Raw genomic sequence first — 17,347 nt, 5'->3', positions numbered from 1 at the left:
AAATACTTTTTGTCAGACATCAGACCAACCACACTGTGGGCGGACTACAATAGCATCGAATAGTCCCCGAGATATGCAACTGTTCAGGGAAGTCAGGAACCAATACACGCGTGTCAGCTTTTTTCAAGCTAGCCTTTGCATCGCTACTATGGCCTATTTATTACCTATCTCCTCATGCCTTTTGCACACACTGTATATAGACTTTCTTTGACTTGTTTATTGTGTTATTGGCTTGTTTATTGTGTATTCCATGTTATTCCATGTGTAACTCTGTGTTGTTGTCTGTGTCACACTGCTTTGCTTTATCTTGGCCAGGTCACAGTTGTAAATTAGAACTTGTTCTCAACTAGCCTACCTGGTTAAATAAAGGTGTTCTCAACTAGCCTACCTGGTTAAATAAAGGTGTTCTCAACTAGCCTACCTGGTTAAATAAAGGTGTTCTCAACTAGCCTACCTGGTTAAATAAAGGTGTTCTCAACTAGCCTACCTGGTTAAATAAAGGTGTTCTCAACTAGCCTACCTGGTTAAATAAAGGTGTTCTCAACTAGCCCTACCTGGTTAAATAAAGGTGTTCTCAACTAGCCTACCTGGTTAAATAAAGGTGTTCTCAACTAGCCTACCTGGTTAAATAAAGGTGTTCTCAACTAGCCCTACCTGGTTAAATAAAGGTGTTCTCAACTAGCCCTACCTAATCAAATCAAATCAAATTTTATTTGTCACATACACATGGTTAGCAGATGTTAATGCGAGTGTAGCGAAATGCTTGTGCTTCTAGTTCCGACAATGCAGTGATAACCAACAAGTAATCTAACTAACAATTCCAAAACTACTGTCTTATACACAGTGTAAGGGGATAAGGAATATGTACATAAGGATATATGAATGAGTGATGGTACAGAGCAGCATACAGTAGATGGTATCGAGTACAGTATATACATATGAGATGAGTATGTAGACAAAGTAAACAAAGTGGCATAGTTAAAGTGGCTAGTGACATAAGAATGCAGTCGATGATCTAGAGTACAGTATATACATATGCATATGAGATGAATAATGTAGGGTAAGTAACATTATATAAGGTAGCATTGTTTAAAGTGGCTAGTGATATATTTACATCATTTCCCATCAATTCCCATTATTAAAGTGGCTGGAGTTGGGTCAATGACAGTGTGTTGGCAGCAGCCACTCAATGTTAGTGGTGGCTGTTTAACAGTCTGATGGCCTTGAGATAGAAGCTGTTTTTCAGTCTCTCGGTCCCAGCTTTGATGCACCTGTACTGACCTCGCCTTCTGGATGATAGCGGGGTGAACAGGCAGTGGTTCGGTGGTTGATGTCCTTGATGATCTTTATGGCCTTCCTGTAACATCGGGTGGTGTAGGTGTCCTGGAGGGCAGGTAGTTTGACCCGGTGATGCGTTGTGCAGACCTCACTACCCTCTGGAGAGCCTTACGGTTGAGGGCGGAGCAGTTGCCGTACCAGGCGGTGATACAGCCCGCCAGGATGCTCTCGATTGTGCATCTGTAGAAGTTTGTGAGTGCTTTTGGTGACAAGCCGAATTTCTTCAGCCTCCTGAGGTTGAAGAGGCGCTGCTGCGCCTTCTTCACGACGCTGTCAGTGTGAGTGGACCAATTCAGTTTGTCTGTGATGTGTATGCCGAGGAACTTAAAACTTGCTACCCTCTCCACTACTGATCCATCGATGTGGATAGGGGGGTGTTCCCTCTGCTGTTTCCTGAAGTCCACAATCATCTCCTTAGTTTTGTTGACGTTGAGTGTGAGGTTATTTTCCTGACACCACACTCCGAGGTCCCTCACCTCCTCCCTGTAGGCCGTCTCGTCGTTGTTGGTAATCAAGCCTACCACTGTTGTGTCGTCCGCAAACTTGATGATTGAGTTGGAGGCGTGCATGGCCACGCAGTCGTGGGTGAACAGGGAGTACAGGAGAGGGCTCAGAACGCACCCTTGTGGGGCCCCGTGTTGAGGATCAGCGGGGAGGAGATGTTGTTGCCTACCCTCACCACCTGGGGGCGGCCCGTCAGGAAGTCCAGAACCCAGTTGCACAGGGCGGGGTCGAGACCCAGGGTCTCGAGCTTGATGACGAGCTTGGAGGGTACTATGGTGTTGAATGCCGAGCTGTAGTCGATGAACAGCATTCTCACATAGGTATTCCTCTTGTCCAGGTGGGTTAGGGCAGTGTGCAGTGTGGTTGAGATTGCATCGTCTGTGGACCTATTTGGGCGGTAAGCAAATTGGAGTGGGTCTAGGGTGTCAGGTAGGGTGGAGGTGATATGGTCCTTGACTAGTCTCTCAAAGCACTTCATGATGACGGAAGTGAGTGCTACGGGGCGGTAGTCGTTTAGCTCAGTTACCTTAGCTTTCTTGGGAACAGGAACAATGGTGGCCCTCTTGAAGCATGTGGGAACAGCAGACTGGTATAGGGATTGATTGAATATGTCCGTAAACACACCGGCCAGCTGGTCTGCGCATGCTCTGAGGGCGCGGCTGGGGATGCCGTCTGGGCCTGCAGCCTTGCGAGGGTTAACACGTTTAAATGTCTTACTCACCTCGGCTGCAGTGAAGGAGAGACCGCATGTTTTCGTTGCAGGCCGTGTCAGTGGCAATGTATTGTCCTCAAAGCGGGCAAAAAGTTATTTAGTCTGCCTGGGAGCAAGACATCCTGGTCCGTGACTGGCTTATTTACCTGGTTAAATAAAGGTGTTCTCAACTAGCCTACCTGGTTAAATAAAGGTGTTCTCAACTAGCCTACCTGGTTAAATAAAGGTGTTCTCAACTAGCCTACCTGGTTAAATAAAGGTGTTCTCAACTAGCCCTACCTGGTTAAATAAAGGTGTTCTCAACTAGCCTACCTGGTTAAATAAAGGTGTTCTCAACTAGCCTACCTGGTTAAATAAAGGTGTTCTCAACTAGCCCTACCTGGTTAAATAAAGGTGTTCTCAACTAGCCTACCTGGTTAAATAAAGGTGTTCTCAACTAGCCTACCTGGTTAAATAAAGGTGTTCTCAACTAGCCTACCTGGTTAAATAAAGGTGTTCTCAACTAGCCTACCTGGTTAAATAAAGGTGTTCTCAACTAGCCTACCTGGTTAAATAAAGGTGTTCTCAACTAGCCTACCTGGTTAAATAAAGGTGTTCTCAACTAGCCTACCTGGTTAAATAAAGGTGTTCTCAACTAGCCTACCTGGTTAAATAAAGGTGAAATAAAAAAAATAAACACTGTGTTCTGACCCAATCATCCCGTAATGTTGTTTTCCTTTTCTGGTGTGTTGTTTTCTCTGATTTAAACAACAAAAGAATACATGTAATTTCCATTTCATTTAGTTGAATCAATCATCTCAAAAGCACTTATTAAAGAACCAGTCACAATGAATTGACAGCTGTTTGGGAATAATTCACTATTAGCCATTTAATCAAGTTAGTCCTCCTCAACAGCTTCAGCGGTGGCCCCCAGACCCTGGGCACAAGGACCATCTATAATACAATTCTGATTACTGTGTTGTAACAGTAAACATACCTTCCACAAAATCCTGTGATTGTGAATGTCACCTATGGGGCATTAATATGTATGACCTAATTTGGTAACACTTTATAATAATCAGTATTTAAACATTTGTAAGGCATTTACATTTTGCTCGCTATTTACTAATCCTTACTCCCACGTGTTAAATATTAGAAAATGATTCGGGGTCCTTTTTTTTTTGTTGTGAAATTTAAATAAGCTGTTACTTTCCTAGATCACTTGGAAATGCTCATCTGGACAATGCACACTCAAAATGCAAATATTTGTGTTACTGTCGACAGTAAAAACTCCTCCAAAATGTGTCTTCTCCATTCAAACTTTTACATTTATAATGGCGACCTGGCCAAGATAAAGCAAAGCAGTGCGAAACAAACAACAACACAGAGTTAAACAATGAATAAAGAAACATACAGTCAGTAACACAATAGAAAAAGGCTATAAGCAGTGTGTGCAAATGAGGTAAGACAAGGGAGGTAAGGCAATAAATAGGCCATAGTGGAGAAATAATTACAATTTAGCAATTAAACACTGGAGTGATAGATGTGCAAATGATGTATGTGCAAGTAGAGATACTGGGGTGCAAAGGAGCAAAAATGTATAAATAACCGTATGGGGATGAGGTAGTTGGATGGGGTATATACAGATGGGCCATGCACAGGTGCAGTGATCTGTCAGCTGCTCTGACAGTTGGTGCTTAACGTTAGTGAGGGAGATATGAGTGTCTAGCTTCAGTGTTTTTTGCAATTCATTCCAGTCATTGGCAGCAGAGAACTGGAAGGAAAGGCGGCCAAAGGAGGAATTGGCTTTGTAGGTTTGGCGACGAATATGAAGCGAGGGCCAACCAACGAGAGCATACAGGTCGCAGCGGTGGATAGTATATGGGGCTTTGGTGACAAAACTGATGGCACTGTGATAGACTGCATCCAATTTGCTGAGTAGAGTGTTGGGGGCTATTTTGTAAATGACATCGCCAAAGTCAAGGATAGTCAGTTTTACGAGGGTATGTTTGGCAGCATGACTGAAGGATGCTTTGCTGTGAAATAGGAAGCCGATTCTAGATGTAATTTTGGATTGGAGATGCTTAATGTGAGTCTGGAAGGAGAGTTTACAGTCTAACCAGACACCTAGGTATTTGTAGTTGTCCACATATTCTAAGTCAGAACCATCCAGAGTAGTGATGCTGCGGGCAGCGATCAGATGAAGAGCATGCATTTAGTTTTACTTCCATTTAAGTTGGAGGCCTTGGAAGGAGAGTCATATGGCATTGAAGCTCGTTTGGAGGTTAGTTAACACAGTGTCCAAAGAAGGCCCAGAACTATACATAATGGTGTCGTCTGCGTAGAGGTGGATCAGAGAATTACCAGCAGCAAGAGCAACATCATTGATGTATACAGAGAAAAGAGTCGGCCTAAGAATTTAACTCTGTGGCACCCCCATAGAGACTGCCAGAGGTCCAGACAACAGGCCCTCCGATTTGACACACTGAACTCTGTCTAAGAAGTAGTTGGTGAACCAGGCAAGGCAGTCAGTTGAGAAACCACAGCTGTTGAGTCTGCCGATAAGAATGTGGTGAGACAGATTCTCTCTGTGTGACCCCCCTGCGTCACCATGCCGAGAGGAGCGGTGACCTCCCTAATCAACCCTGACCCTAATGGTCGACTATCTAAGGCATGAACTGGGAAGGGCATAGCCACAGGAACGATGGGGATCCCTAAACTATGGGCAAATTATCTGTCAATAAAATTCCCAGCCATGCCTGAATCGACGTGCGCCTTTATGCTGGGAATGTGGGGAAAACTCAGGAAAAGTAACGAACAAAAACATGTGTGCAACAAAGGGCTCTGGGTGAGAATGGTGCCATCTCACCTAGGGTGACGTCAGAGTGCCCTGTCTGCTGCCTCGACCCCCAGAGGAACCAACCCAGCACCGACCGGCAGTGTGACCTCTGTGGCCACAGATGGCGTATGAGACGGAACCTCCTCTGGTCTCCCTGAGCGCAGCACCACCCAACTCCATGGGCATCGGAGCGGTGGTGCTGGGGGATGGAACGAACAGACCCCGATCTGGACGTCCGCGGGTAGAATGGACAGGTCCAACAGCTGGTCAAAGGTGAGGGTGGTGTCCCTGCAGGCCAACTCTCGACGGACGTCCTCGTGCAAACTGCAGCGATAGTGGTCGATCAGGGCCCTGTCGTTCCGTCCCGCTCCGGAGGCCAGGGTCCCAAAGTCCAAAGCAAACTCCTGTGCACTCCTCGTTCCCTGCCGTAGGTGGAAAAGACGTTCACCCTCCACTCTGCCCTCGGGCGGGTGGTCGAAGAATGCCTGGAAACGACGGGTGAACTCTTCAAAGTTGTCCAGCTCCATCCACCCACACGGCATTGGCCCACTCCAGGGCTTTCCCCGAGAGACAGGAGATGAGGGCGGACCCCCTCTCACGGCCCGAAGGAGCCACCATACTCCCCATCATACTCCCCGGGGAGTGTGAGGTGAATCCCACTGGAACCGGGTGCAGGGGGAGTGAGTAGTGGAGGCTTCTGTTGTGCTGGGGGAGGCGCTGGAGGAACTCCCTGCCTCTCCCAGCGGTCCATGGTTTGGACAACGCGGTCCATGGTGGCGCCGAGACGGTGGATCATCGCCTCTTGCTCCAGGACTCGCTCCTCGACCCCTATACCAGGGGCACCTGCTCCTGCTGACTCCATATGGCAGGTGAGGAATTCTGTAAGGGTTGCGGAACTGGTGGCAGTGAAGTCAGAAGCTGGAGAGCAGAAATAGGTAATAGCCGGAGCAGTCTAATTTTAAAACCAACGGCAATAAAAAAAGAACCTAAAACCCGACGTGCAACAGTAACATAGTACACAAGCACTTACGAACAAACAATTCCACACAAGGACATGGGGGGGAACAGAGGGTTAAATACACAACACTTAATGAGGGACATGGAAACCAGGTGTGTAGGAAAACAAGACAAAACAAATGGAAAATGAAAAGTGTATCGACGATGGCTAGAAGACCGGTGACGACGACCGCCGAACACCGCCCAAACAAGGAGAGGAAATGACTTCGGTGGAAGTCGTGACATGTAGAGTCTCCAACTTGATTTAGTCAATGCATGCTAAGAATATGGGACTAAATAATAACCTTTTGACTACTTTATTTGTAAGAATATTTAAAAGGTGCCAAGTTGTACCCTTACCTTTTTGGGAGAAAATAATTGTACTTGTTAAACTAAATATTTCTCTGAGCAATTGCATTAGTATAAAATAATATAATTTCACTTTTTTTTAAATTATTATTTATTTTATACAGTAGTTATTTCTCGTCTTTAATGTGAATAATTTCGGACCACACTGTACGTTGTACGTAACATTTCCTTTTCGAAATGATATTCTGTCTATTCACACCACCTATTCATATTCTCACTAACATATTTACGTGGATTGTTATTTACTGATTTCTATTTTTGTTTATTTGTTGCAGTTGTGTTGTATTTTTGACACATTCCTACTGTACTGTTGGAGCTAGTAACACAAGAATTTCACAGCACCTGCCATAACACCTGCAGACCTGTGTGCGTGACCAATAAACTTGATTTTATTTTGTGTTTGTAGTTGTTCTCTCAGATTCCAGAGGGTTCTGTTAGCACAACAATACCATAGACTGTATTGTCCATTTACATGGAAGTTCATTGAGACGTCAGCATTCAAATACACAAACACAACATATTACATGCCGTACGGAAAACTGTAATGTTAGTACACAAGTCACACATTTACATATTCACATATCATTCAAAACATGCCGGGTTCTGTCATAATGATACTTATATTTAAAGGTGTCGAACACAAACACATCTAATACATTGTGATTTTTTATTTTAAATTTTTTTTACTTTTATTTGTAGAGGAGGTGGCAGGTAGCCTAGAGAAAGGTCACTGTCACGTTCTGACCCTAGTATTTGTGTTATTTGTTTGTTTGTTTGAATTGGTCAGGACGTGAGTTGGGTGGGCATTCTACGTTTTGTTTTTCTACGTTGGTTTTCTGTGTTCGGCCTAGTATGGTTCTCAATCAGAGGCAGGTGTTGTTAGTTGTCTCTGATTGAGAATTATACTTAGGTAGCCTGGGTTTCACTGGGTGGGTGATTGTTTCCGTGTCTGTTTCACCACACAGGACTGTTTCGGTTTTCAAATGTATTATTTTGTATATTTGTAGTGTTCTCTGTATTCGTCTTTATTAACTTCTTGCGTCGAGCCATCCCGGATCCGGGATCGTGACTACAGCCTCAAGTCCATTACCATAACGCAACGTTAACTATTCATGAAAATCGCAAATTAAATGAAATAAATATGCTAGCTCTCAAGCTTAGCCTTTTGTTAACAACACTGTCATCATTTAAAAAAAAATGCTTCTCAACCATAGCAAAACAAGCATTTGTGTAACAGCATTGATAGTTAGCATAGCAATTAGCGTTAGCATTCAGCAGGCAACATTTTCACAAAAACCAGAAAACCATTCAAATAAAATCATTTACCTTTGAAGAACTTCGGATGTTTTCAATGAGGAGACTCTCAGTTAGATAGCAAATGTTCAGTTTTTCCTGAAAGATTATTTGTGCAGGAGAAATCGGTCCGTTTTCTGCGTCATGTTTGATTACCAAAAAAAAAACGAAAATTCATTCATCCAAACGCCAAACTTTCTTCCACATTAACTCCATAATATCGACTGAAACATGGTAAACATTGTTTAGAATCAATCCTCAAGGTGTTTTTCACATATCTCTTCATGATATATCATTCCTGGAAGTCTCCTCTCTGTCTCAATCACATGGATGAATGCGAGCAGCTTGGAGATTACGCAACAATTTCAACAAAGGACACCGGGCGGACACGTGGTAAATGTAGTCTCTTATGGCCAATCTTCCAATGATATGCCTACAAATACGTCACAATGCTGCAGACAACTTGGAGAAACGATAGAAAGGGCAGGCTAATTTGTGGCGCTTTCACAGCCATATAAGGAGACAATGAAAAACAGAGCGTCAAAAATCCTGTTCATTTCCTGTTTGAAGTTTCATCTTGGTTTTGCCTGTAGCATCAGTTCTGGGGCACGCACAGATAATATCTTTGCAGTTTTGGAAACGTCAGAGTGTTTTCTTTCCAAAGCTGTCAATTATATGCATAGTCAAGCATCTTTTTGTGACAAAATATTGCGCTTAAAACCCCTCAGGGGTAGCTCAGTCCTGAGCTACCCCTCAGTCCTGAGCTACCCCTCAGTCCTGAGCTACCCCTCAGTCCTGAGCTACCCTTCAGTCCTGAGCTACCCTTCAGTCCTGAGCTATCCCTCAGTCCTGAGTTACCTCAGTCCGGAGCTGCCCCTCAGTCCTGTGGGGCCCTTTGTTAGGGTTCCTAGGCCAAGGTCGGCGGCGAGGGTCGCCACTCAAAGGACGCTAAGGAGGTGGACAAAGACAATGATGGAGTGGGGTCCACGTCCAGTGCCGCCACCGCGGACAGATGCCCACCCAGACCCTCCCCTATAGGTTCAGGTTTTGCGGTCGGAGTCCGCACCTTGGGAGGGGGGTACTGTCACGTTCTGACCCTAGTATTTTTTGTTATTTGTTTGTTTGAATTGGTCAGGACGTGAGTTGGGTGGGCATTCTATGTTTTGTGTTTCTAGGTTGGTTTTCTGTGTTCGGCCTAGTATGGTTCTCAATCAGAGGCAGGTGTTGTTAGTTGTCTCTGATTGAGAATCATACTTAGGTAGCCTGGGTTTCACTGTTTGTTTGTGGGTGATTGTTTCCGTGTCTATGTTTGTTTCACCACACAGGACTGTTTCGGTTTTCACATTTATTGTTTTGTATATTTGTAGTGTTCTCGGTATTCATCTTTATTAAAGATGTTTAACACACACCACGCTGCGCTTTGGTCCTCTCCTTCCCAGGAAAAAAGCCACTGGTTCAAATCCCTGTGTTGACATGGTAAAAAATCTGTCGATGTGACCTTGAGCAAGGCAATTAACCCTCATTGTTCTTGTAAATCGCTCTGAATAAGAGCGTCTGCTAAATGACAGACAACAAATACAAAATTCACCTCTACATGATTCTTAGAGAGCATATTACATCAGCAAAACACAATCTGTGCCCTGTGACTTATGTCACTGGGACTATATTGTCTCTACCGGGTAAGTGGACAACTCTTAATGATGTTAGTTTTACTTGGTTCAAGTTTCTGACACCAGAGGGTCCTGTTATCACCTGTATGCAAGGCTCTGGAACAATGAAGTCCAAAACTCTAAGGAATTCTACCAATTAAAGGTGTTGGAGACACACACATGCTTTACTCCAGGGCCCTAATAAGGCCCCAATACAGCATAAACATTCAACGTGAACCTGACAGCAGCTCTATTGTCATTTGTGTGAGTACAACTTCCATTAGGCCTCAGCCCCAGTACAACCCTCCCCTAAACAAGTCTTCCCTGCACAGGTCAAGAACCCCACCTCTGAACCATGACTCCGTCACAGGTGGGATCTGAACCGTGGTATCCTGAGTGGAAAACCAACATCTTAACCAATAACCGAGGGTGACACTGATTTAGAAGTACCAGGCAGACTACCTCATCACAAGAGCATGAGTCTGACTCACCTCTGCTACACATTTTCCATTTTAGTCATTTAGCAGATGGGGGGGGGGGGGCATTAATAAAGATACTCTTGAAGAGGTAGATTTTCAGACTAAACCAATCCTACATCCTCTCTGTAGTGTTTTGACAAATAAGACATTTTTACAAGTAAAGAACTGAAATTACATTTTTTTAATATGGCCTCTGAGTTGGCACACCCTGATTTCATAGGGCATGTTCCAGGATCAACACATATATAATATGATCCAGCGTCAATATAGACATATCTTGCATGTCAAAAGACTCTAATGTGACCCCTGACCTGGCAGCAGTGATGTAGTGAGAGTAGTGGTAGTGAGAGTAGTGGTCGTGAGAGTAGTGGTCGTGAGAGTAGTGGTAGTGAGTGTAGTGGTAGTGAGAGTAGTGGTAGTGAGAGTAGTGGTAGTGAGAGTAGTGGTAGTGAGTGTAGTGGTAGTGAGAGTAGTGGTAGTGAGAGTAGTGGTAGTGAGAATAGTGGTAGTGAGAGTAGTGGTATTGAGAGTAGTAGTAGTGAGAGTAGTGATAGTGAGAGTAGTGGTATTGAGAGTAGTGGTATTGAGAGTAGTGGTAGTGAGAGTAGTGTTCATAACCAATATGTTGAGGTTGAAGTGTCTGCTGGTATGTTGTGTTTCCATCGTTCAGCTAGTTGATAACAGGAAGAGGATTATCACAGGTTAGAGACACAGGGTTGTTCACCACCAGACTCACATGTTCTAGACTCGGTTATGAACAAAGATACTGGGGGAGACTGGAGGGACAAAACACACATACTGTGTATTAACACACACACAGACACACACATGCAGGAGTACGTACCATACAGTCTGTACTCCTTGGCTGCGTTGCTGATGGCTGTCTTAACTTATTTAGAGCATGTACGTGGGTATTGCAGTAGTGTGTTAAATCGATTGCAGCCCGGGGTGGCCGTGTGGCGCTGCATCACTGCCCAAGAGTTGTGGCTAATAGTCTGGAGTGGCCTAGAGGTGAGCAATTATGCCCTTAAATGGACATTTCACTCAAACACTATCTATATTATTTGTAGTCCACTGTTGATATACAGTCCCAAAATATTTTGTCACCTGTTAAATCCACTTTAATCAGTGTAAATGAAGGGGAGGAGACAGGTTAAAGAAGGATTTTTAAGCCTTGAGGCAATTGAGACATGGAATGTGTATGTGTGCTCTCTATTATATTACGACAGATCAGGTAGATCCATTTTCTATATTATATGATGACAGACCAGCTACATCTACTGTCTCTATTATATTATGACAGACCAGCAAGATGAGATCTCTATTATATTATGACAGAATACCTAGATCTACTGACTCTATTATATTATTTTATTTTACCTTTATTTAACTAGGCAAGTCAGTTAAAAACAAATTCTTATTTTCAATGACGGCCTAGGAACAGTGAGTTAACTGCCTGTTCAGGGGTAGAAGGACAGATTTGTACCTTGTCAGCTCGGGGGTTTGAACTTGCAACCTTCCGGTTACTAGTCCAACGGTCTAACCACAAGGCTACCCTGCCATCTACTGTCTCTATTATATTACAACAGAACAGCTAGATCTACTGTCATATTATGAAACACCAGCTAGATCTACTGTCACTATTACATAATGACAGACCAGCTAGATCTACTGTCACTATTACATTATGACACACCAGCTAGATCTACTGTCACTATTACATTATGACTGACCAGCTAGATCTACTGTCTCAAATATTATGACAGACCATTTAGATCTACTGTCTCTATTGTATTATGACAGACCAGCTAGATCTACTGTTCTTATTATATTATGACAGGCCAGTTAGATCTACTGTCTCTATAATAATATGACAGACCAGCTAGATCTACTGTCTCTATTATAATATGACAGACCAGCTAGATCTACTGTCTCTATTATATTATGACTGACCAGCTAGATCCACTGTCTCTATTGTACTATGACAGACCAGCTAGATCTACTGTTCTTGTTATATTATGACAGACCAGCTAGATCTAATGTCTCTATAATAATATGACAGACCAGCTAGATCTACTGTCTCTATTATAATGTCAGAGCTGCTAGATCTACTGTCTCTATTATATTATGACAGACCAGCTAGCTGTACTTGCTCTATTATATTGTGACAGACCAGCTAGATCTACTGTCTCTATTGTACTATGACAGACCAGCTAGATCTACTGTTCTTGTTATATTATGACAGACCAGCTAGATCTACTGTCTCTATTATATTATGACCTACCAGCTAGATCTACTGTCTCTATTATAATATGACAGACCAGCTAGATCTACTGTCTCTATTATATTATGACAGACCAATTATGACAGACCAGCGAGATCTACTGTCTCTATTATAACTTGACAGACCAGCTAGATCTACTGTCTCTATTATATTATAACAGACCAGCTAGATCTACTTTCTCTATAATAATATGACATACCAGCTAGATCTACTGTCTCTATTATAATATGACAGACCAGCTAGATCTACTATCTATATTAAATTATGACAGACCAGCTAGATCTACTGTCTCTATTATAATGTCAGAGCTGCTAGATCTACTGTCTCTATTATATTATGACAGACCAGCTAGCTGTACTTGCTCTATTATATTATGACAGACCAGTTAGATCTACTGTCTCTATTATATTATTACAGACCAGCTAGATTTACTGTCTCTATTATATTATGACAGACCAGCTAGATCTACTGTCTCTATTATATTATGACAGACCAGCTAGATCTACTGTCTCTATTATATTGTGACAGACCAGCTAGATCTACTGTCTATATTATAACTTGACAGACCAGCTAGATCTACTGTCTCTATTGTACTATGACAGACCAGCTAGATCTACTGTTCTTGTTATATTATGACAGACCAGCTAGATCTACTGTCTCTATTATATTATGACAGACCAATTATGACAGACCAGCGAGATCTACTGTGTCTATTATATTTTGACAGACCAGCTATATCTACTGTGTCTATTATATTTTGACAGACCAGCTATATCTACTGTGTCTATTATATTTTGACAGACCAGCTATATCTACTGTGTCTATTATATTTTGACAGACCAGCTAGATCTACAGTGTCTATTATATTTTGACAGACCAGCTAGATCTACTGTGTCTATTATATTTTGACAGACCAGCTAGATCTACTGTGTCTATTATATTTTGACAGACCAGCTAGATCTACTGTGTCTATTATATTTTGACAGACCAGCTAGATCTACTGTCTCTATTATATTATGACAGACCACCTAGATCTACTGTGTCTATTATATTTTGACGGACCAGCTAGATCTACTGTCTCTATTATATTATGACAGACCAGCTAGATCTACTGTCTCTATTATATTATTATAGACCAGCTAGATCTACTGTCTCTGATTTATTATGAAAGACCAGCAAGATCTACAGTCGCTATTATATTATGACATACCAGCTAGATCTAGACCAGCTAGATCTACTGTCTCTATTATAATATGGCAGACCAGCTAGATCTACTGTCTGTATTATATTATTACAGACCAGCTAGATCTACTGTCTGTATTATATTTTGACTGACCAGCTTGATCTAATGCCTCTATCATATTATGAAAGACCAGCTACATCTACTGTCTCTATTATATTATGACAGACCAGCTAGATCTACTGTTCTTGTTATATTATGACATACCAGCTAGATCTACTGTCTCTATAATATGACAGACCAGCTGGATCTACTGTCTCTATTATATTATGACAGACCAGCTATATCTACTGTCTCTATTACATTATGACTGACCAGCTAGATCTACTGTCTCTATTATATTACAACAGACCAGCTTTATCTACTGTCTCTATTAAATTATGACAGACCAGGTAGATCTACATTCTCTATTATACTATGACAGACCAGCTAGATCTACTGTCTCTCGTATATTATGACAGACCAGCTAGATCTACTGTCTCTATTATATTACGACAGAGAAGCTACATCTACTGTCTCTACTAAATTAAGACAGACCACCTAGATCTACTGTCTCTATTATATTATGACCAACCAGCTAGATCTACTGTCTCTATTATTTTATGACAGACCAGCTAGATCTTCTGTCTGTATTATATTATGACTGACCAGCTAGATCTACTGTCTCTATTGTACTATGACAGACCAGCTAGATCTACTGTTCTTGTTATATTATGACATACCAGCTAGATCTACTGTCTCTATAATATGACAGACCAGCTGGATCTACTGTCTCTATTACATTATGACAGACCAGCAAGATCTACTGTCTCTATTATATTATTATAGACCAGCTAGATCTACTGTCTCTGATTTATTATGAAAGACCAGCAAGATCTACAGTCGCTATTACATTATGACAGACCAGCTATATCTGCTGTTCCAGTTTCAACTGACCTGAGCCCTAGGACCATGCCCCAGGACTACCTGACATGATGACTCCTTGCTGTCCCCAGTCCACCTGGCCATGCTGCTGTTCCAGTTTCAACTTCCACCTGACTGTGCTGCTGCTCCAGTTTCAACTGTTCTGCCTTATTATTATTCGACCATGCTGGTCATTTATGAACATTTAAACATCTTGGCCATGTTCTGTTATAATCTCCACCCGACACAGCCAGAAGAGGACTGGCCACCCCACATAGCCTGGTTCCTCTCTAGGTTTCTTCCTAGGTTTTGGCCTTTCTAGGGAGTTTTTCCTAGCCACCGTGCTTCTACACCTGCATTGCTTGCTGTTTGGGGTTTTAGGCTGGGTTTCTGTACAGCACTTTGAGATATCAGCTGATGTACGAAGGGCTATATAAATAAATTTGATTTGATTTGATCTAGACCAGCTAGATCTACGGTCTCTATTATAACATGGCAGACCTGCTAGATCTACAGTCTCTATTAAATTATGACAGAACATTTAGATTTAGGTAGATCTACTGTCTCTATTGTAATATGACAGTCCAGCTAAATCACCCTTCTCCGATATATTATGACAGACCAGCTATATCTACTGTCTCTATTACATTATGAATGACCAGCTAGATCTACTGTCTCTATTATATTACAACAGACCAGCTTTATCTACTGTCTCTATTAAATTATGACAGACCAGGTAGATCTACATTCTATATTATACTATGACAGACCAGCTTGATCTAATGTCTCTATCATATTATGAAAGACCAGCTAGATCTACTGTCTCTCATATATTATGACAGACCAGCTAGATCTACTGTCTCTATTATATTATGACAGAGAAGCTACATCTACTGTCTCTACTAAATTAAAACAGATCAGCTTGATCTACTGTCTCTATTATATTATGACACACCAGTTAGATCTACTGTCTCTAATTTATTATGACAGACCAGCAAGATCAACAGTCTCTATTATATTATGACAGACCAGTTATATTATGACAGACCAGCTAGATCTACTGTCTAATTTATTATGACAGACCAGCAAGATCAACAGTCTCTATTACATTATGACAGACCAGCTAGATCTACTGTCTCTATTATATTACGACAGACCAGCTAGATTTACCGTCTCTAATATATTATGATAGACCAGCTAGATCTACTGTCTCTAATTTATTATGACAGACCAGCAAGATTGACAGTCTCTTATGACAGACCAGCCAGATATACTGTCTCTATTATATTATGACAGACCAGGTAGATCTACTGTCTCTATTATAGTATGACAGAGCAGGTAGATCTACTGTCTATATTATAACTTGACAGACCAGCTAGATCTACTGTCTCTCGTATATTATGACAGACCAGCTAGATCTACTGTCTCTATTATATTACGACAGAGAAGCTACATCTACTGTCTCTACTAAATTAAGACAGACCAGGTAGATCTACTGTCTCTATTATATTATGACCAACCAGCTAGATCTACTGTCTGTATTATATTTTGACAGACCAGGTAGATCTAATGTCTCTATTATATTATGAAAGACCAGCTAGATCTACTGTCTCTCATACATTATGACAGACCAGCTAGATCCACAGTCTCTATTATATTACGACAGACCAGCTAGATTTACCGTCTGTAATATATAATGACAGACCAGCTAGATCTACTGTCACTATTACATTGACAGACCAGCTAGATTGATTGTCACTATTACATTATGACAGACCAGCAAGATCTACTGACTCTAATTTATTATGATAGACCAGCAAGATCTACCTACTCTATTATATTATGACAGACCAGCTTGATCAACTGTCTCTATTATATTATGACAGACCAGCTAGATCTACTGTCTCTATTATATTATTACAGACCAGCTAGATTTACTGTCTCTATTATATTATGACAGACCAGCTAGATTTACTGTCTCTATTATATTATGACAGACCAGCTAGATCTACTGTCTCTATTATATTATGACAGACCAGGTAGATCTACTGTCTCTATTATATTATGACAGACCAGGTAGATCTACTGTCTCTATTATATTATGACAGACCAGGTAGATCTACTGTCTCTATTATATTACGACAGAGAAGCTACATCTACTGTCTCTACTAAATTAAGACAGACCAGCTAGATCTACTGTCTCTATTATATTATGACCAACCAGCTAGATCTACTGTCTCTATTATTTTATGACAGACCAGCTAGATCTACTGTCTGTATTATATTTTGACTGACCAGCTTGATCTAATGCCTCTATTATATTATGACCAACCAGCTAGATCTACTGTCTCTATTATATTATGACCAACCAGCTACATCTACTGTCTCTATTATATTATGACCAACCAGCTAGATCTACTGTCTGTATTATATTATGACAGACCAGCTAGATCTACTGTCTCTATTAAATTATGACAGACCAGCTAGATCTACTGTCTCTATTATATTATGACAGACCAGCTAGATCTACTGTCTCTATTATATTATGACCAACCAGCTAGATCTACTGTCTGTATTAAATTATGACAGACCAGCTAGATCTACTGTCTCTGTTACATTATGACAGACCAGCTAGATCTACTGTCTCTATTAAATTATGACAGACCAGCTAGATCTACTGTCTCTATTATATTATGACAGACCAGCTAGATCTACTGTCTCTATTATTTTATGACCAACCAGCTAGATCTACTGTCTGTATT

General features: G+C 41.6%; 1 protein-coding gene and 1 pseudogene across 4 annotated transcripts in view; both read right to left on the bottom strand.

Annotated features, from left to right (window-relative positions):
- LOC135571428 (trace amine-associated receptor 13c-like) overlaps positions 1-5,914 on the bottom strand; it is a 12,458-nt pseudogene extending 6,544 nt beyond the window's left edge.
- Positions 5,613-17,347, bottom strand: part of LOC115121613 (cyclic AMP-dependent transcription factor ATF-2-like) — a 25,026-nt gene continuing 13,291 nt past the window's right edge. For all 4 annotated transcript variants that reach the window (XM_065019532.1, XM_065019535.1, XM_065019530.1 and 1 more), the window contains one exon: positions 5,613-6,290. In XM_065019532.1, coding sequence (XP_064875604.1) covers positions 6,201-6,290 — 90 coding nt within the window. In that variant the 3' untranslated portion in view covers positions 5,613-6,200. The remainder of the gene's footprint in view (positions 6,291-17,347) is intronic.

The sequence above is a fragment of the Oncorhynchus nerka genome, linkage group LG1 (assembly GCF_034236695.1).
Source record: "Oncorhynchus nerka isolate Pitt River linkage group LG1, Oner_Uvic_2.0, whole genome shotgun sequence".
NCBI classification, from domain to species: Eukaryota; Metazoa; Chordata; class Actinopteri; order Salmoniformes; family Salmonidae; genus Oncorhynchus; species Oncorhynchus nerka.
Note: the sequence above shows the minus strand (reverse complement) of the source record. Positions and strands in the feature narration are given on the sequence as shown.